Genomic DNA, 20,268 nt, shown 5'->3' with positions numbered 1-20,268 from the left:
GTACCACACTGCCTGGGGTGCTCCAGGTGTTTGCCCCAGCCCCAGACAGCCAGTGGGAGGTGACGGATGGCCTGCGATTAGCACTCCCCACCTCCATCCAGCCCTTTCACTTGCTCCCAGAGGCCTGGCCCTCTAAACCAGCTGCTCGGCCCGCAGGGGCCCTGGGTGGGAGGCAAGGGGAGGTCAGGCCAGGGCATGGGCCATCCTGATGCCCCTGGAGAGGGCAGGCGGGTGAGGCCCAACGTGGTTATTTATTGGACTGTAATGGTTTGTGGCCGTTGGTCGTGGAGGTGAAATCGATCAGTGGTAGAAGTCAGGTTCTATCAATTATTACAGCAATTAGTCAAGTCAGAGCGAGGGTGGAGGGCTGGGGTACTAATATTAGATGGACACTATCCATGGTACCCCTGCCTCAGCCTTCCTAAAGTGGGGGCAGACGTGCTGCCCTGAGGCTCCAGGACCTTGGGGGGAGCCTTCCCCATGAGTGGTCAGGTGGAGCCTGACCTGAGAGCCTCCTGGGCTGGAGACAGGCGCCGTACTGCTTTAAAAGGAGCCCCTGTGCTGGCTGGCCCAGGTGCAGAGATGTCCTACCTGTCCCCATCCCATCCTTTATGAGAAGTGACACGACTCCTACTAGAAATTACTCAGTGGCCAATGTTTATGGCACACATTTTTCATTCTGTAAGCAAATATAGATCACTGACAGCACTTGTTTGAAGAGGCTAATCTCACTCTCTGTTCGTTCTTCCACTGTCTTCCTCTGTCACCTTCTCTCCTCTTCCCCCTCCTCTTCTCTCTCCCATTTCTTTCTTCCTATCCATGTTTCTGCTCTTCTCTTTACCATTCTTCCCCTTCCAGAGGTCTCTCCCTAACCCTCCCTTCCACTGCAGCTCATATCTAGTGACAGAGCTCCCCTTGAGGCTAAGAAAGGAGAGACCTTTCCACTGCTTCTTTGCCGCTCCCTTTCTGCCTCTGCTGTGGTTTAGCTCTGGGGGGAGGGGAGGATGCTGTCTGCCACTGGCCCCTCAGCCCTTGCAGAGCCCCTCAGTGCTGAGTGCCAGAGAAAGCACCTCAGTGGGGCTGGGCCAGGAAGGCTAGGCTAGGCGAACAAGTCCCTGAGCACTTTGTTCCTTCCTGAGCCCCACAGTGCCACCTGTCCCTCCTTCAGCACACTGATGACGCTCAGCCTGTGATCTCTTGTCTCCATGAGCTCCTGGAGAGGTGGAATTGTGCTGGACTCGAACTCTAGGTAGCATCTAATAATCTTAAAGACAGGAAGAGGAGTCTGCAAAAGAGACAGAAGAAATGGTCACAAGAGTGGGATGAAAACCTGAAAAGTGGTTTTATAGAACTCAAAGGAGAGAGTGGCCAAGGTATCAGTTGCTACAGAACAGTCGTGAAATATAAAGAGGGAAACTGTTCATTGGCTCTGCCAATCCTTCATCATCCTGCACACAGAGGCTTGCAGATATAAAGTGCCCAGTAAGTGCCAACAGAGTGGAAAGAAAGGATGAGGCTCCAGCTGAGCTTCTGAGGACTTGCCCAGTAGTTAGGAAGACCACAGACACACTCCTTCCTAGGGAGTTTGCACTTTGTCCTGAAAGCAAAGGCCAACCGAAGGCTTTTTCATCAGGGGTATATTGTGGCTGCCCTCATGAGAGTAGAGAATTGGAGTTAGGAAAACCTGGGGGTGGTTTTTACTCCTAGTTCAAGCAAATAAAGCTAGCCTTGTGGCCTTGGGCTAGTTATTTCACTTTTCTGAGCCTGTAGCTTGAGGATTTTAATTCCTATCCCTCAGAAAGTACCGAGCACAGTGCCTGGCACAGAGTAAGTGCTCAATAAATACCAGTGTTACTATTATTACATCATGACTCCAATTATCTGCCCAGGAGACATGAAAACATACATCTACACAAAGACGTGTGTGAATGTTCATGGCACTGTTTATATAATAGCCAAAAAGGGGAAATAGCTTAAATGTCGATCATCACCTGATAAACAAAATGTAGTATATCCACAGAATGGAGTATTACTCAGCCATGCTACCACATGGATGAACCTTGAAAACATTCTGGTAAGCTTGAAGAAGTCAGACACAAAAGGCCACATATTATACACTCCATTCATAGGAAGTATCCAGAATAGGCAAATCCATAGATAGAAAGTAAACTAATGGTTGCTGGGGCTGGGGGTAGGAGGAGTGTCTGATAATAGGGAATTTCTTTTGGAGGAGGGTGAAAATGTTCTGGAATGGTATATTTTAAACCACTGAACTATATACCTCCTTTCCTTTCCTTTTTTCTCTCCTTTCCATTTTTTAGACAAGGCCTTGCTCTGTTGCCCAGGCTGGAGTGCAGTGGCATGATCCCAGCTCACTGCAACCTCTGCCTCCTGGGTTCACACAATTCTCGTGCTTCAGCCTTCTGAGTAGCTGGGGTAACCGGCATGTGCCCCCATGCCTGGCTAATTTTTTTTTTTTTTTTTTTTTTTTTAGTAGAGATGGGGTTTCACCATGTTGGCCAGGCTGATCTCAAACTCCTGGCCTCAAGTAATCCGCCCACCTCGGCCTCCCAAATTGCTGGGACTACAGGCATGAACCACTGTGCCTGGCCTTGAATTATATACTTTGAAAGGTTTAATTTTATGGTATGTGAATTGTATCTTAATAAAAAAACAACATATTTATCAATATTCTGCACTAAATTCCTGTTAGAAGATAGTACTGTGTAAAAAAAATTAGTTTTTTCTTATTGATAATAAAAGTTTCCTTCACCTGGATTGTATTTCTTATGGCCTGCCCCTTCCCCCTCCACCTCCCACATCTATATAGAGCTTTAGCCACTTCCTCTGCCTCTCAGGCAGACAGCCACATGTAAATGCTTAATAAATGATTACTGTTGTTCATAAGTTGATAGGGTCTTTTAAGAAGTAGAGACTGTGGCTGGGCATGGTGGCTCACGCCTATAATCCCAGCACTTTGGGAGACCAAGGTTAGAGGATCACCTGAGGTCAGGAGTTTGAGACCAGCCTGGCCAACATGATGACCGTCTCTACTAAAAATACAAAAATTAGCCAGGCAGGCATGGTGGCACAAGCCTGTGATCCTAGCTACTCAGGAGGCTGAGGTGGAGAATCGCTTGATCCCAGGAGGTGGAGGTTGCAGTGAACAGAGATCACGCCACTGCACTCCAACCTGGGCAACAGAGTGAGACCCTGTCCCAAAAAAAAAAAAAAAAAAAAGAAAAGAAGAAGTAGAGACTTGTGGCTGGGCGTGGTGGCCCACGCCTGTAATCCCAGCACTTTGGGAGGTCAAGGCAGGAGGATTGCTTGAGCCCAAGAATTCAAGACCAGCCTGGGCAACGTAGTGAGGCCCTGTCTCTTAATATATTTTTTTTTTGAGGCAGAGTCTCGCTCTGTCGCCCAGGCTGGAGTGCAGTGGTGTGATCTCTGCTCACTGCAAGCTCCGCCTCCCGGGTTCACACCATTCTCCTGCCTCGGCCTCCCGAGTAGCTGGGACTGCACCCACCACCACGCCTGGCTAATGTTTTGCATTTTTTTTGTATTTGTATTATTTTAACAGGGGTTTCACTGTGTTAGTTAGCCAGGATGGTCTCAATCTCCTGACCTCGTGATCCGCCTGCCTCGGCCTCCCAAGTTGCTGAGATTACAGGTGTGAGCCACCATGCCTGGCCAAAAAATTTTTTTTAATTAAAAAAACTTTTTTTTTTTAAAGTAGAGACTTGCAATAAGAATACTTCTGTATTATGATATAAATGTTTTCACATACTGGATTGAGAAACACTGGTTTTTACTGTACATCAACAATGGTTGGACACCCACCCTGAGCCATGCATGCCCTGTGCTAATTGGTTTCCCAGCCAGCCCTTTCTATCCTATGGCAGGGACTCAGTCTTAACCTTCTTTACCTCAGACAGTACTTCCTGAGCAAGAGAGAAACTCAAAAAATACTAGATAATTATTACCTTAATGTTCTGTGTAACACACGTTTATTGAGCATCTGCTGTGTACAAAGCAGTTTTCTAATTATGTTTCTGTCTTCCTGCCCTTCCCTAAAGGGCAGGGCCAGATCTGATTCTTGTGCATTCTCAGGCCCCATTCATTCAGGGTCTGCCGACTTGAATGGAATGGATGGTTTTTGAAGAAGAGAGTGAGATGCTTACACATGGGCTTTGGGAAGGCTGTGACAGCAGAGAGAGTCAAAGTGACCTTTCCTCCATAACTGCCAAGGCTGGCACAAAGTAGACACTTGATACAGGCTTGTCAGCTGCCAGTACTTAGAGAGAAGGTAGATACATGGCCCCAAGCTAACCCCTTCTTCTTGTTATACTCAGTCTTTGTCCTTAAGTCACAGGAACTAATGATTGGAGGAAATACCCAGCCACACACACTCACCCACCAACAGCCAGAGTGGCACAGACAGGTTGCTGGTGGTGCCCATGCCCTTCCAGGGGACTCAGCTGACTCAGACAGACAGGAAATGCCCAGAGGTAAGAGAGCATAAAAGAAGAGTAGCAGAAAACAGAAAGAAGGGGAACCATTTAATTGTTATTTGGTATATTCTCTGCCTTAGAAAGGAACCCTTTATATGGCTTCATGAATGAATGTTTATCTGTATACGGATATGTTGGAAAATATGGACATTTTAATGAATACATGTATGAAATTGTGTGTTTATATGTATTTGTGCCAGGGTATATTAACCTGTGTATTTGTTTGGCATACTTTCTTAGCATGTTCAGCTGTGTGTATTTGTGTATGTATAACACATCTATGTGTGTGTAGTATGTTATTGAACATGTGTGCACGCACATGTAGGAGCCCCAGTACCATGTTTTTCCACCATTTGTAGGTGTCCATGGACATTCCCAACATAGAAATCAAAGCCTTAAGCCACCTCCAAGGGAAGGCTGAGGTCCCACTGATCGTTCATAGATAGAGCCTCTGACTATCCTTCTTCTCTTGCTAGGAGCCAACCCCCTGCAGAGGAATGAAATGGGACACACACCCTTGGATTATGCCCGAGAAGGGGAAGTGATGAAGCTTCTGAGGACTTCTGAAGCCAAGGTAAGTCTCAGGGAAGGGAGGAGACCTGTGGGTACTCCAGGCATCATTTAATCCTTCACTCATTAAATTATGTCAGGCTTTACACCAAAGGCCAGTTCTCCTTAGGTGATTATTATCTGTTTAAATACAAATCCAGCCCCCAGTCTCATCAAGAATAGGAAGCTGCCCCTATCATGACCAGGGAGCGGCCTTGGCCACTTCTGGCTTCTGAGCATTACCTTTAAATTTGGTTTATGAAGTGATGGATCTCCCAGGCCCTTTTCAGAGGAGGGGGTGCTAGCCAGACAAAATCCTTAGCCCAAGCAAAGATTTTAGTCATATTTTTCCTAGGCCTCATGTGTTCTACAGCCTCATCAAACAATCTTTTCTCATCATCACTCTTTCTAGAACTATTCATTCACCCCTCCCCTCCACACACACTCCAGAAAGCCTAGTATAGAATCTGAGCCAAAAAATCCTCCATTCTAATTCTGTTTTCCCAACCAAACTTTTGAACTCCCTGAAAACAGGGCTAAGTCTTCCACCTCTCCCAGCCACAGAGCTGTAACTCAGGAACTACTGGACAGAATCCAAGAACTAGAATCACAAATCTGAGAGCTGGTAAGGACCTTAGAAATCAAGTCCAGTGATGGGAAATCTTACAAAAACATAAGCCAATAAATCAGAGGAAAATTGAGTTGTTCGAGTTGAAGGAGAGAGATGGACTAGAGCACTGCCCACGTGGCCTGCCCTTGTGAGTGAGTTAGCATCAAAACTGAACATAACAGGCTTGACTAGAGGTCGTGTGGCAGGACAGGGACTGGAAGACCTGGTTTTTTACTTTTGTGCCCTTTCCAGCCTCATGGAGTCTGTTATCCACAAATTGGGTGAAGTACCTTGAGATGATTCAGTGTGGCAGGTCCCACCTAGTGGCAAATATTCTCTGTCTTGAGTCCAAGCACTTAGCTCCCTGGACTGAGACTGAAGAGATGTGGGTTCTGATCCTAGCTTCACCACTCACTGCCCATGTGACCTTGGGCTACCACTTCCCCTCATTAAAGCTCAATCTTCTGTGATATGAAAACATTGTACTAAATGGTTTCTAATGTTCTAGGCAACGTATGATTGTCTATGGATCAGTCAGGATAAGCTAGATTATGCTATTGTAACAACCCCAAATTTCAGTGGTTTAAAACAAAACAAAATAAGATTTATTTTTGCCTTATGTTGCGTGTTCCTTGTGGTTGTGGGTGAGGGGCAGGCTCTGTTCATCCTAGGCACTTAGGGATCCCAGCAGGCAGAGCAGCCACCCACTGGAATGTTGCTAGTTGCTTGCCAGAGGGAAAAGGATGCTCTGAAGGGTCTTACATCTGTAGTTAAATGCTCAGCCTAGAAGGAGGATCCTTTTCTTCCACTCATTATTCATTGGCCAGAACTAATCCCATGTTTCAGACCAATCATAAGGGGGCCAAGAAGAGTAATCCTACCATGTGCCTAGAATGGGAGAGCTGGAAATATTTGGTAATCAACATGAACCATACAGAGTTTGCCTCCCTGGTATTTTTAGTAACTGTTTTGCAATAGTTTCTCCTGGAGAAAGGAAGGAATTAGGAAGGGTGACTAGCTTTTCACAACCCATCCCCAGGGGCCCTTGTGACCAGAAAGAACTACTAAATTTCAGAGGGCAAATGCTTCTCTCCTTTTGTTCAGATTTTTCTGTCCCAGGAGCAGGTCGGGAGGTCGGGTCCACTTCCTTAAGTGCCTTAAGGAAATCCGTCAGCACTGTTGCGCATAACCTTAGGGACTGCACGCTCATCATCAGCTCCCCTTTTAAGCCCAGTGGCTTTTCCCCGAGAGACCAACCCCGGACTTGGCCAAGAGTACCTGTGGCTTTTGAGCTTGTATGACATAGAGCAGGTGCTGGTCTGGCCACTGAAGCAAGAGAACAGGCCCCTTAGTGCCAGCGCTGGTGGAGGGGTTAGGCCCACTGAAGGACCATTCACAAAATTCAGCTGCCCAAGGGAAGTGGCTTGATGTTGGCCACATTAATACAGGGCTAATGTCCAGAGTGAACAAATGGCGGTTGCAATCCCCTGTGCCAGTCAGACCCTTCTGGAGCATGGAGGGCAATTACAAACACCATATTCGAAGTAGACATTGATCTCTTAGAATCTGTGCAGAGACGAGCAGTAGGGTGGCAAGAGGAACTGTGCCATGAGAGAAAGCTGATGGCAATAGGGCATCTGGCCAGAAGAGGAAGAGCATAGAAACAGCTCTGAGTGAGAGGGAATGAGATTTATTCCATGGCAGAGCCAGAGTGGCTAGGCTTATTGGGCAGCAGCTTCAGGGAAGAGCCCCTAACACAGCTGTCCCACCATGGAGGGGCTGCATTAGAGGCTAAGACCACTTGGAGCCAGTCCAGGGATTCCCTAGCTCGCAGCTGGAAGACCATTTCATGTGTTGTCACCTCTGTGCACTTGATCCCTTCATCCAGTCTGGACTTTCTCCATTCTGAATGTGTCCACTGAGCATCTCCACCTAATTGCCTTGCTGTCCCATCATATTCGACCTATGTGAAGCACCCCTCAGCCCTCGCTGGATGCCAACGGCATTGGCTTTCTCTCAGTTGTTCAGCATCTACTTGGTCACCCATTCATTCTGTTCTTCGTTTTTCCTCCAAACTGCAAAAAGCTTCCTCTTCAAAATTGTGAGGCAGGCTTTTGTGGGAAGAACACCATTTTAGACCTGGTTTCTTCTCCCTCTGCCAGTAAGTAAGAAGCAGCTGCCTCTGAGTTCAGGCCCTGCATCTGTAACATAATGACTCAGGCCTGGAGGCTGCTGAAGCTCCAGCCTGGGCCCCATCTCCTGGCTCTTTGTCTAGACATGGGTTGCCGTCACTCTGATCTTTTTTTTTTTTTTTTTTGAGACGGAGTCTCGCTCTCTCACCCAGGCTGGAGTGCAGTGGCGCAATCTCGGCTCACTGCAGGCTCCGCCCCCCGGGGTTCACGCCGTTCTCCTGCCTCAGCCTCCCTTGTAGCTGGGACTACAGGCGCCTGCCACCTCGCCCGGCTAATTTTTTGTATTTTTAGTAGAGACGGGGTTTCACCGTGTTAGCCAGGATGGTCTCAATCTCCTGACCTCGTGATCCGCCCGCCTCGGCCTCCCAAAGTGCTGGGATTACAGGCTTGAGCCACCGTGCCCGGCCCACTCTGATCTTATCTGGCTCCCCTTCTCTCCACTCAGCATCCCCCTGCCACCCTGCTCAGCCTCCTCCACCTCCACCTACCACTCTGTAGTCAAATTATGCTCATAGAAAACTTGTATTAAAGTCATATGTCCCACTATAGAAGTTTTAGAGATACAGAAAAGTAAAATGAAGAGAAATAAATAATATAGTACATATTTACAAACGACATCTATGTGCCAGGTTCTGGGCTAGATGGGAAGAAGACTGATGAGTAAAACACTCAAGGAGCTACAGTCTGATAGGGAGACAGGCAAGTAAACCATGACACCACTGAGTCATCAGTGGTATGACTTATCAAGGAAGACTTCCTGGAAGAGATGACAACTGAGCTGAATTTAATTCAAAGACTCTAGCCCTCCTACCAAGACATAACCACTATTAATATTTTTAATTAATTATAACAATAATAGATACTGTTTTTATCAAATGCATCTAGGTAGTGTGCCAGGTGCTCAAATACATATTTTTCTAATCCTGTAGCAAATCTGTGAAGTAGTTCTTGTTACCCCTGTTTCACAGATGGGAAAACTAAAGCTGCAGGAAGGCAAGCAGATGATTTACAGAAAACCAAGTTGTTATAAGTGACTATTAGAAATTGAACAATAGGTTTCCTCTTATGATACTGTATTAGCCTTCTCTGGATCATATCTATGTATAGTTATATAGATGGCCTTTTTTGTAAAAAATGTGGTTAACAGTCCACCATATATACCAGGAGTCTCAAACTGGCAGCCACATTTTATATAGCCACCCAGAGTTTTCCAAAAATGTGAAGGTAATGCCTTGGGGATTGGGAGTGTGCACTGTCCAGCCACAGGGCCCCCCATTCCCTCTTATATTATGTCCTTGATTATCAGACACTTTTGTTTCCTACTTGGCCCTGAAGGAGTTACGATCCTATTCTATATTTGGAATTTGGTTTTTATTCACTTAATATTATTGGTGATTTTTCCATTTAAAATTATCCATAAGCCTAATTTTTTATTTAATTCTGCCCTTTAAAATGCATCATTTACCCTAGAATCTCTGTCACCTTAAGTGGTCTGAATGATGTGTCCCTCACTGTTGGCTTCCTCAGTTCTCTCAGCATTCTCTGTGCCGAAGCCTCCTTAGGCCCCCTGAGAATATCCAGAGGTGATGAGGCCCAGCCCCTGTCCCTGAGTTTGCCATCTGGCTGGGGGAGAGGCAGGCACTCTTAGCTCTGATACCTGCAGACTGATTTGTCTTAGGAGGGTTTGCAGAGTTGATAGAGTCTCCAAGAAAGTGTGGATCACCTCCTGGCAGAGAGAGTAGGGCAGGCTTCAAAGAGGAGGTAGCCTGTAATCTCACTTTGAAGGATTTCAGTAGATGGAGAGTGTAATACTTAAAGCCAGGACCATTTTCATGTCTTAACTAAGAGACGAAGGAGAGGTAGAAATATATCTCTGTTGACATGATAGCAGATAAAACAAAAATATGTGGAGCTATCCCATGATGAATATTCAGCTGAGGGGGATGTGCTCGTGCCAGCCTGCATCTCCACTCCCAATCCTCACTGCACCGAGACTCACGAGGAATTTATTGCTCATTTTAATCACACCCGAAGAATGCATCGGCAGGAATATTAGGCAGATAGGCCTATCCTATATATTTTATTTGCATATCCCAGTGACAGGATCACAAGCACATTTCCTATCTGTATTTTTTCATTTGCTTCAGGGGTAACTGGGGATGTGATGCTCCCCTGGGCCCACATTCCAGGCCGAGAGCCTGGGTGCTCCTCTCAGAGCTGAGTGCGGCCCTGCAGGAGCGGAGAGGGGGAGCACACAGGAGGGTACGACGGTTATGTTCTTCCTGCCCTGGGCCTCGCTCAACCCATTCTCTGCTTTGCCTCTCATTACAGGCGCCAGCTTGCCATGTGCCTGGCTCTGTACTTGGCCCTGTGGCTTACTATGGTATGGGCCAGACACAGTGCTAAGTGCTTTTTAGGGACCAACTTTCCCTTTTTTTAACTTTTATTTATTTTTCTTTTTTTTCTTTTTTTTTGAGATGGAGTCTTGCTGTGTCGCCCAGGCTCGAGTGCAGTGGCGCAGTCTCAGCTCACTGCAACCTCTGCCTTCCAGGTTCAAGTGATTCTCCTGCCTCAGCCTCCCCAGTTGCTGGGATCACAGGGGCTACACCACAACTGGCTAATTTTTGTATTTTTAGTAGAGACGGGGTTTCACCATGTTGGCCAGGCTGGTCTCAAACTCCTGGCCTCAAGTGATGCACCCACCTCGGCCTCCCAAAGTGCTGGGATTATAGGCACGAGCCACCATGCCTGGCCTTTTTTTTTTTTTAACTTTTAAAAGCTTTTTATTGAAATAATGCTTGTATAAGATACACATATCAGGAATGTACAGCTCACTGTATTTTCACATACAAGAGACACCTTATCGAGAAATAGACTGTTAGAAGCACCCCAAAAGCCTGCCTCAGACTCCCTTCCAGACTCATCCCCCAAGGGTAGGCATTATCCTGATATTTTTAACTTTTATTTTTGCATAATTTTAGAGGTAGTACAATTAATTCCTATAAATCCTTCACCTAGAGTCTCAACTATTAACATCTTATCATACTTGCTTTATTATTTATGTACATAAATAATACATATAAGGATATATATATAATTTTTTTCTGAATGATTTGAGAATAAGTTTACACATGATGCCCCTTTACCCCTAAATATTTGTATGTATTTCCTAAAAAACGACGACATTTTCTTATAGAACCTCAGTATAATCATCAAAATCAGGGCATTAATATTGATATTAACTAATCTACAGATGTTATTCCTATCTCACAAGTTGTCCTAATAATTCTCCTTACAAGAAAAGACGGTTTCAAAATCCAAGTTGCATTCGGTTGTCATGTCTCTTTAACCTCCTTTAATCTGGAATGGTCCAAAAGTTATGATGTGGAAATCAAAAAGCAAAATAAAACATAATGATCTGGAATGGTTCCTCAGTCTTTCCTTGACTTTTATGACCTTGACTTTTTTTTTTTTTTTTTTTTTTTGAGATGGAGTCTCGCTCTGTTACCAGGCTGGAGTACAGTGGCGTGATCTCAGTTCACTGCAACCTCCGCCTCCTGGGTTCAAGCAATTCTCCTGCCTCAGCTTCCAGAGTAGCTGGAACTACAGGCGCCCGCCACCACACCCAGCTAATTTTTGTATTTTTAGTAAAGACGAGGTTTCACCATGTTGGCCAGGACAGTCTTGATCTCTTGACCTCGTGATCTGCCCGCCTCGGCGTCCCAAAGTGCTGGGATTACAGGCGTGAGCCACCACGCCCAGCCGACCTTGACATTTTAACAAGTGCAGGTTGGTTATTTTGTAAAATGTCCCTCAATTTGGGTTTATCTGCTGTTTCATTGTGATTAAACTCAGATTATGCATTTGTGGCAAGAACACCCTGTGGGGTTTATTTTCAATCAATGTATCAAGTTGCCCTTTACTAGAAGCATTAATACTTCTAACAGATAGAAAGTTTCTGTTTTAAGTCTCATCTTCCTAAACAGACGGAACTCCCTGAAGGCAAGTCTTTCCTTATCTCCAGGTGGATGGTGCAGGCTTTGGAATCAGACTGCAAGGGTTACTGTTCTGTCTCTACACTCGCTGCCAGTAGAACCTTGCTTGAATGTACTTGATCTCTGTACAATGGGGATGATGATACTATCAACTTCATAGGGCTATGAGGATTAAAACACCTAGTCCCAAATCAGTGAGTGCTAAAATTAATGAGTTGAAGTTTGAGGAGTAACAGGATATTTACACAGTGTCAAAGTCTCTCCCCACAAGATACTTTTTAATTACAAAGGGAAAAATAATAGTGAAGAAACCTGTGGCAGCCGCCACCTTAACCTAGTGATCGAAGTTAAGACTACCAGTTATGAGATAAATCAACATCACATGCCTCTGATATGATGCCTGTAGTAGCCTGTATTTATAGAGCCCTTACCAAGCTCCTCCCATCCTTCTTTCTCCTCTCCTCCAAATAGAATATATACATATCAAGTATTTTTCCTTCTCTAATGTACTCCACTGGCTAGCCTTTCACAAGGCTGGGCACATGGCTTATGTCTTTAAAATTTAGTCAGTCATTGCCAGGCACGGTGGCTCATGCCTGTAATCCCAGCACTTTGGGAGGCCAAGACAGGTGGATCACCTGAGGTCAGGAGTTCCACCTGAGACTAGCACAAACTCATTTTCTCACTTTAGCCTCTCTTCGCCCCTCAACCTTCTCTCATCAGTCTTGTTTCTGATCCACCTAGCTATTTGCAGAGGAGTGACATGATCAGATTTACATGTTTAAAATATTGGCTTTAGCAGCAAAAGGAGGATGGACTGGAAGAGAGGAGAATGGAATCTGGGATGCCGACCTAGTGATTACCAAGTGTGAAGGGGCTGACACCTGCTTTGTGTCAGGCCTTCCTCTACAGTGATGTGTCCTTTGTGGAATAGTTTTAAGAGACTTTCAAATTCCTTGGGTGCCTCTCTCATCTCCCAGTCTTGTGTTCCCATCTGCTCTGCATCCCCTAGACTTCTTTGTTGGCACTCCTGGGCTCCTCTTTTATCATTCCCCTCCTCCAGGCTTTCTCCATTGTCATCCCCACCCCCACCATCTCATCTGTTACCCCTTTGTTCCGTTTGTTGACCTCCCTTCCCAGGCCTCTATGTGATACTGTTTCAGGACATGGTAGAAGCCCCGACTATGATAGGAGTTACCGTCTGAGTCAGGGATTCAGGAGTATGGGGCATACCCGAGTTTATCTATGAGTAGCAGGTGGATTCTTTGGGCCTGACCTCCCCTTGAGAGGCAAACTGCAGCTTGGCCTCTCTTCTCTTCCCCCTCCATACCTACCTTCCCATTCTTGCCCAGGGTCTTGTTCTGCCTACTCCAGCTGCCCCCTCAGTGAATACACTGCCAGGTTCACTGTCAGACCTCTGCCCTGAGGGATGCCCAACAGTTGAGATGCCTGCCATATCCCTTCTGTAACCCTCCCCCGCAGAGCCACTCAGCCCAGCCACCCACCTCTAAGCAAAGCGAGCCCAGCTGGGCTTCGCCTCAGCCTCCCAGCCCTTTCCTGTAAATGCACTCACAGCCAGGAGGGGTGCCATATTAAATCAAGACTGATGGAAACCAGTGACTGCGATTATCCAGCCAAGATGCAGCATGGGAAGCTGGTCGCTGATGGCTCCAGGTGAGGGCTTCTGAAGCTAATTGTGTGTGGCTTTTATTAAGAAGATGCTCACTCCCCGACTCCTGCTCTCCTGGGTGGCTCTTTTACAGTTCCTCTCTCAGCTCAGTGCCCTCTGCTTCTGCAGGCTGAATTCCTGCCTTCTCTTCTTCTCTAGTGGATCCCCATCAGAGCAGAGCCTTGAACTCGTCTTGTAGCCTTCCTCCCCATCTCCTCAAAGACAGGAACAATAGTATTTATAGAGCCGTTACCAAGCTCCTCCCATCCTTCTTTCTCCTCTCCTCCAAATAGAATATATATATATCAAATATTTTTCCTTCTCTAGTTTACTCCACTGGCTAGCCTTTCACAAGGCCGGGCACAAGTCAATCATTGCCAGGCGCGGTGGCTCACGCCTGTAATCCCAGCACTTTGGGAAGCCAAGACGGGTAGATCACCTGAGGTCAGGAGTTCAAGACCAGCCTGGCCAACATGGTGAAACCACATCTCTACTAAAAATATAAAAACTAGCTGGGCGTGGTGGTGGGCGCCTATAATCCCAGCTACTTGGGAGGCTGAGGCAGGAGAATTGCTTGAACCCAGGAGACGGAGGTTGCAGCGAGCCGACACAGTGCCACACTCAGCCTCGGCGACAGAGTGAGACTCTGTCTCAAAAAATATATATAAAAAATTTTTTAAAGTCATTCATTTCATATGTTTTTTAGCACAAACTCTGTGCTAAGCATTGTGAAAAGAGCATGAAGCAGTAATCTTCGGCCTGCCTGGCTTAATCTCAGTGTCCTTTACATTTTTATCAAGAAGTCTGATCCATTTTCTGAGGTTTTACTGAATTGGCATAGATATCTGGGACTCCAGGCTGGGGAGAATCAGAATGTGCTGAGATTTAGGCCATGGTTTGAATCTTTCCCAAGACCATCTAGAAAGCTCCTGGAAAACTAACCAGTTCACAGTATAACTTGCCCCACCCCACCTGTCACCTCCATAGAAGTCAAGGAGTCCTTTCCTTTGCCCAAGAAATAGGAATACCAAACAACCTAAAACCATGACACTGAAGAAGAGTTACAGGAAGTAGAAGTGTTTTCCCAGAGGAGACTTAGGGAGGCCACACTGGTCATACCCAAATCAACAAAGTGGAAAGAAAAGTTATGTTAGACTTTGCCTGTGGCAAAGGGAAAAGATACGTCCTGTGAGGCCCCACAGACCAATGGATGGAAGGTACCCAGAGGTGGAATTCTCTATCATTTAAGGAAAACTGAGAGCAAAGATGAGCTGTCTCAGGCAGTGGAGGCACCTCTAGAGCCGGGTGAGTGTTGAGACTGCACACTGCAGACCTAGGGTTCCTAGAGATGGAGCCTCGAGAGCCGCCTCTGGGGCAGTGTTAGCAACCGAGTGGACTTGGCTCCTGGCTTCTGCTTGAGCCAGAGTAACTCTTCTTATTATCTGTGGAATTCCACCCACAATTAAATTAGTTAAAGGATTCCAGTACCAAAAACAAAAAAGGCACTAGATTAGACAGTCTGTTACCAAAATGCAGTGAAGGAGAAGAGGAGTCACATTTATCAAAGGCTTAATAAGGGTTGGGTAGAAGGTAGCCATTTTGGTCACTCAGACTACCTCTTAATGCTATGTGCCAGAGACTCTGCTAAGAACTTATGTATTAATGTATTATCTCATTTAATCCTCACCTCGTGGCATTCCACAAGGATCCTACAAGCTAAAACTGTGAATACTATCCTGTGTTTTCATGAGGAAAACTAAGATTCTGGGAGCTTAACTTCCCCAAGGTCAGCTAGCTAGGAAGTAGATGAAGTTGACGGGTGAACTCAGGTCTGTCTGGAGCAAAGCATATTTTTCTACACAACTTGCCTCACTGTGAGCCAAAAGAAGAGCCAAACCTCAGATGGAGACAGCTGAAAGAATTAAAGCAGACGCTGTGTATAAGGTTCTGAGTACAGTGCCTGGCATACAGCAGCCATTCCACAAACGGTAGTCACCTTTATTCAGTTAGCAACACAAATTGACGCCTGCTGTGAGCCAGGCCCTTTGCTAGGCGCTGGAACTATAGAGATAAATAAACATGGTCTCGTAACCAGTGACCTCATGGTCCAGGAAGGAGGGAGAAACAGGAAGTTATTTAAGTGTACCAGAGGTCCTAGGGCCTGGGGTAGGCACAATGCCTTACAACAGACTCCCTAGACAGTACCACATTGGAGGTTGATGGGAAGAGAGAAGACCTTTGTAGTAGGGTAATAGCGTCAGCAAAGGCCCAGAGGCAGGCATACTCTGGGAGTCATCACTGAAGGAAAGTGAGGAAACTGACCCAACAAACCCTTGCAAGCCAGCTTCCGTCCCTTCAGGCTCCTTCCATGGCCTGCCCAACTGCAAGTTGGCACTGTCCCAGCCAGTATGTATGCATCTCACCATCAGAGCCTCCAGCCCAGTGGACCTAAGTGCTGAGCGGGGCTGGGTGGGCAGGGAAGAGGAAAAAGCAGATCTATGGCTGAAGTCGGCAGAGCCAAGTGATGTATGTGGCGCCTGAGGGAGCTGCACAGTGACACTCTGGATTCCAACCGGCAAGTGTCACTCCACTGGGATTGGCGCCGAATTATTGCTCCATATGAAATCCCAGGACTGATGGGAGCTTTCAGTTATAGACTGATAGCAACAGCCAAAATTAGATTGTTTGCTATTTATTTTTTTTTAACTTCTGTCAAGGTCACTACTGTAACAGGAAAACACTGCCCAAGCAGTAGGTATTTTTTATCCACTCTGCCCGCTAGAGCAATCTGCAACCGCAACTTTTGTGACAGGGCCTGACTTTGACAGCTCTCTTTCCAGAAAGATGTTAGTGTTACAGGCTTGGGGGAAAGGAGCCTCCTGAAGACCTGGTCATTCCTTTCCAGTTCAAGATCTGCTTCCTTCCCCTCCAGCTCCCAACCTCCACAAATACTCTACCATCAGGCCCCTGCCCTCACCCCTCCCTGCCTGTTCTCCAGACAGTCCCATGGCTCCGTCCTGGCCCAGTCCTCCTCCAGCTTCTTCAAGCCTCCTGTTCCCCAGAAAGCCCCCCAACAGATGTTCCACACTTATGTGTCCTTCCTTTCTCTACTCCTACACCACCCCATCTAGCTGTTAATTCTCTCCTCTTTGTATCTGTCATTTTTGCAAACACTCACCAGATGCCCCACTATGCCAGGACCCATGCTAGAAATAGCAGTGAGTCAAAGGGCCTGTCCTTGGGGAGCTCATATTGATTTAGAGGACAGACTTTATTCACCAAACTTGTTTTCAAGTAGGTTTTTGTGTTTCTTAGTGAAAGATACAGTGCTATAGATAAACATTCATGCATTGCACCCTTGAGGAAAATGGTTGCGAAGTATTTGTGTGCAGGCCATGCCTCATCTCCTGACTTTGAGCCACCTGAGGGCAAGCCCGGGTCTCCTCTTCTGCGCAGGCAACCAAGCTTAGGCTTCTTCTGCTGCCTTTTGTGAAGTGGATGAAGCCCAGGGCCAGTCATGCCAGACCCTCAGCATCAACTAGAACCTCCCAGGCGGCAGGGCACAGTCCTCCTCCTTCCCCTGCCCCACCCTTTCATCATGGCCATGCACAAGGCTGGGCATGTAGCAACTGCTGAATAATTATGTTTAATTGAAATGCAGCATAATTGAAATGGAGGGTGTTCATAGCTCTCTTTTGAACAAAATGTTTTTCAAGAGGAAAGAGAAAGGAATTTATACTTATTAAGCACTTATTCCATGTCAAGCATGATGCTAGGCCTGTTACATACATCATCATATTAATATTTAATCCCCAATTTGTTGATAAGAAAACTGAGGTGAAATAACTTGCTCTAGGTGATAAGCACATCTCATAAGTGATAAAGCTGGGCTTGCACCCAGGTCTTCTGTCAGACTCCAGAGCCAGGGTTAATCTGCTAGCAGTACTTACTCTACCAGCAGAGTGAGCCGAGACCCCTGAGCGGCAGCCACCCGAATGGAGAGTGGAAAGGGCTGGACCAGCCTCCAGTGACCATGAACCACAGCGATGAAGCAGGACCCCTGGAGATCCAGACCTGTGTTTTCCCCGAGTTGGGGGATAGAGTGAAGCTATGGTGCTATGGGCCCGGCAGCCCTCAACCACAGGCCCTTTCTCCCCACAGTACCAAGAGAAGCAGCGGAAGCGTGAGGCCGAGGAGCGGCGCCGCTTCCCCCTGGAGCAGCGACTGAAGGAGCACATCATTGGCCAGGAGAGCGCCATCGCCACAGTGGGTGCTGGTGAGTATGTGGGACACCAGAAAGGGCAGAGTGGTGCCCTTTGAGGGGTACATCCTGTCGTCACCAAACTGGATAGGTGCTGTTAATAATATTAAAAATTAGCATTTGTTGAGTACTATCTATATGCCAGATATTGTTATAAGCTCTCTGCATGTCATGTGTCATTTAATCCTTATGGCAATCCTCTGAGGTTAGTACTGCTAAATCCCCATTTTACTGCTGAGGAAGCCAAGACACAGAATACCTAAATCACTTGCTCGAGGCTGCTTTCCTATGCATAGAATTTAACTCTGACCATCATCTGGTCCGCTACCCTCAACCCCATTTTTCTTTTTTTTTTTTTTTTCTTTTTTTTTTTAATTTTTTTATTTTTTATTATTATACTTTAGGTTTTAGGGTACATGTGCACAATGTGCAGGTTTGTTACATATGTATCCATGTGCCATGTTGTTTTGCTGCACCCATTAACTCGTCATTTAGCATTAGGTATATCTCCTAATGCTGTCCCTCCTCACTCCCCCCACCCCACAACAGTCTCCTGAGTGTGATGTTCCCCTTCCTGTGTCCATGAGTTCTCATTGTTCAATTCCCACCACAACCCCGTTTTTCAAGTGGGAGAATTGAGACCCAGAGAGGGATGGGAGCTTGTCTGTCACTAGCAATGTAGCAGCTGAGCCAGAACTTATGTCCCCATCTGTCAACCTGGGACTCTTCTGTCACTTCCAGATAGTTTGTCAGCAGCTGGCCTAATTTTATAGAAAATATCCTGAACAACTTCTGAGTGTTTTCTCCACCCCTGAAGCTCTTATTTCCATACTTTGATCCCTGGGAGCCAGACTGCCCTCTGGTGTAATCCCTAATGTAATGGCCCTCCTGCCTGTGCAAACCCCATGAGCAGATAATTAAAACTAAGGTTCTACTGAATACGGTGGCCTCATCTTTGTTCTCCAACTCTGGAGCACCACTCCTTGGGCTTGATTTCAGATAGATGAGGCAAGGGAAGAGGAACCCCAGGCCAGGCCAAGACAAAAGTGTATCCCCCAACACAGTGGTTCTCAAAGCATGGTCTCTGGACCAGCGCCATCATTATCTTCTGGGAACCTGTTAAAAATCAGATCTCAGGCTTATTCCACACCTGTGGAATCAAAGATTCTGGGATCTGTATGTTAACAGGCCCTTCAGGTGATTCTGACACTCAGCTGAAGTTTAAAATGCTACTGCCCCAGGAAGGCCCTACCTCGTCGTGTGGTATGCCTGGATTGAGGGGTTGGTGCTTTTTAACCTCCATTTGTAAGGAAGTTAATGCATCCACCTTGCTGAGAAGCCCTGCAGCTGGGGATCACAATGATAATGTTCAGAGCCATGCTCAGTCCTTGTGACCAGCTCCCAGAGGCTTCTAAACCCAAGCATGAGGGACTAAGGCAGCCTGGTGGTTGCAACTGCCAGCCCAGCTGAAGCATGAAGCACTTTCTGGGTCAGAACTTATGGTAGGCAAGCAGCACCCAACACCTCAGGACCTCAAACTGAAGCAGGTCCAGGAGAGTGAGGCAGATCTAGAGGCTAGGCCAGGCCTCCCTGAGTTCTCCAAGCTAGTGTCACATGTGTGGTAGGGACTGGCTGGATGGAGCCTGGCACCCCATGGGTACCATGAGGATGGGCAGCCAGAGAAGTGCCGCAGAATGAATTGATTTGATAAATGGCCATTTATTACCCTCACGAATTGGCTGAAACCAATTTCGGTCACATCAACCCCTGGTAAGTGCTGGGATATTGATTTGTGCAAAGTAATACAGTGAATTTATCAGTGTGATCCCCAGCTACAGGGCCTCTAGCAAGGCTGGCGCACAGTTACCACCTTACAAACGGAGGAGATAAAGCATCAGCCCCACAGCTCAGGCCCCCATGGCCTCTCTGGTCTAGGGCCACTGGAGCCAAACCAAGACAACCTTCAAGCCAGAGCCTTGGCATTGAAAGTGAGGCTCTCCTTCCAGAATCCAGAGCTGCTCTCGATCCTGAGGAAGGGAGGCTGCCTGCGCTGTTGGGCAGACCTCCTGTGAGCTCAGCACCTCTAAGCCCCACCGTGCTCCTCAGAAAGGCAACCAGCTATCTATCTATTCAGCACATTCAGAACCTGACTCCTCCCCCTCCCCAGCCTGCTCATCTGCTGTGTTCTGATCTGTGTAGAGACCACCATTCGCTGGTCTCTTAAATAGAAACTCAGATGCTTCCTTGGCCCCTCCCTCCCCCTCACCCCTTACAGCCCATGAAGGATCAAACACCTGGCCTTTCCACTCTCTTCCTAATACCACTGCCCTAACTCAGGGTGTCCAAGTCTCCCATCTGAACCAGGCAGCTCCTTCACTGGTGCCCCTGCCTCCCTTCCTTCCCCTAGAATCAGTTCTCACCAGCTGGAGTGATCTTTGCAAAACACGTATCTAACAGTGCCACTCCCATTTAAAACCTTTG

General features: G+C 46.8%; 1 protein-coding gene across 9 annotated transcripts in view; it reads left to right on the top strand.

The window, feature by feature from the left end:
* Nucleotides 1–20,268, top strand: part of CLPB (ClpB family mitochondrial disaggregase) — a 143,882-nt gene that overhangs the window by 101,957 nt on the left and 21,657 nt on the right. For all 9 annotated transcript variants that reach the window (XM_055282771.2, XM_055282770.2, XM_055282768.2 and 6 more), the window contains 2 exons: nt 4,988–5,085; nt 17,688–17,802. In XM_055282771.2, the coding sequence (XP_055138746.1) occupies nt 4,988–5,085; nt 17,688–17,802 (213 nt within the window). The remainder of the gene's footprint in view (nt 1–4,987; nt 5,086–17,687; nt 17,803–20,268) is intronic.

The sequence above is a fragment of the Symphalangus syndactylus genome, chromosome 6, assembly GCF_028878055.3.
Source record: "Symphalangus syndactylus isolate Jambi chromosome 6, NHGRI_mSymSyn1-v2.1_pri, whole genome shotgun sequence".
Classification (NCBI taxonomy): Eukaryota; Metazoa; Chordata; class Mammalia; order Primates; family Hylobatidae; genus Symphalangus; species Symphalangus syndactylus.
Note: the sequence above shows the minus strand (reverse complement) of the source record. Positions and strands in the feature narration are given on the sequence as shown.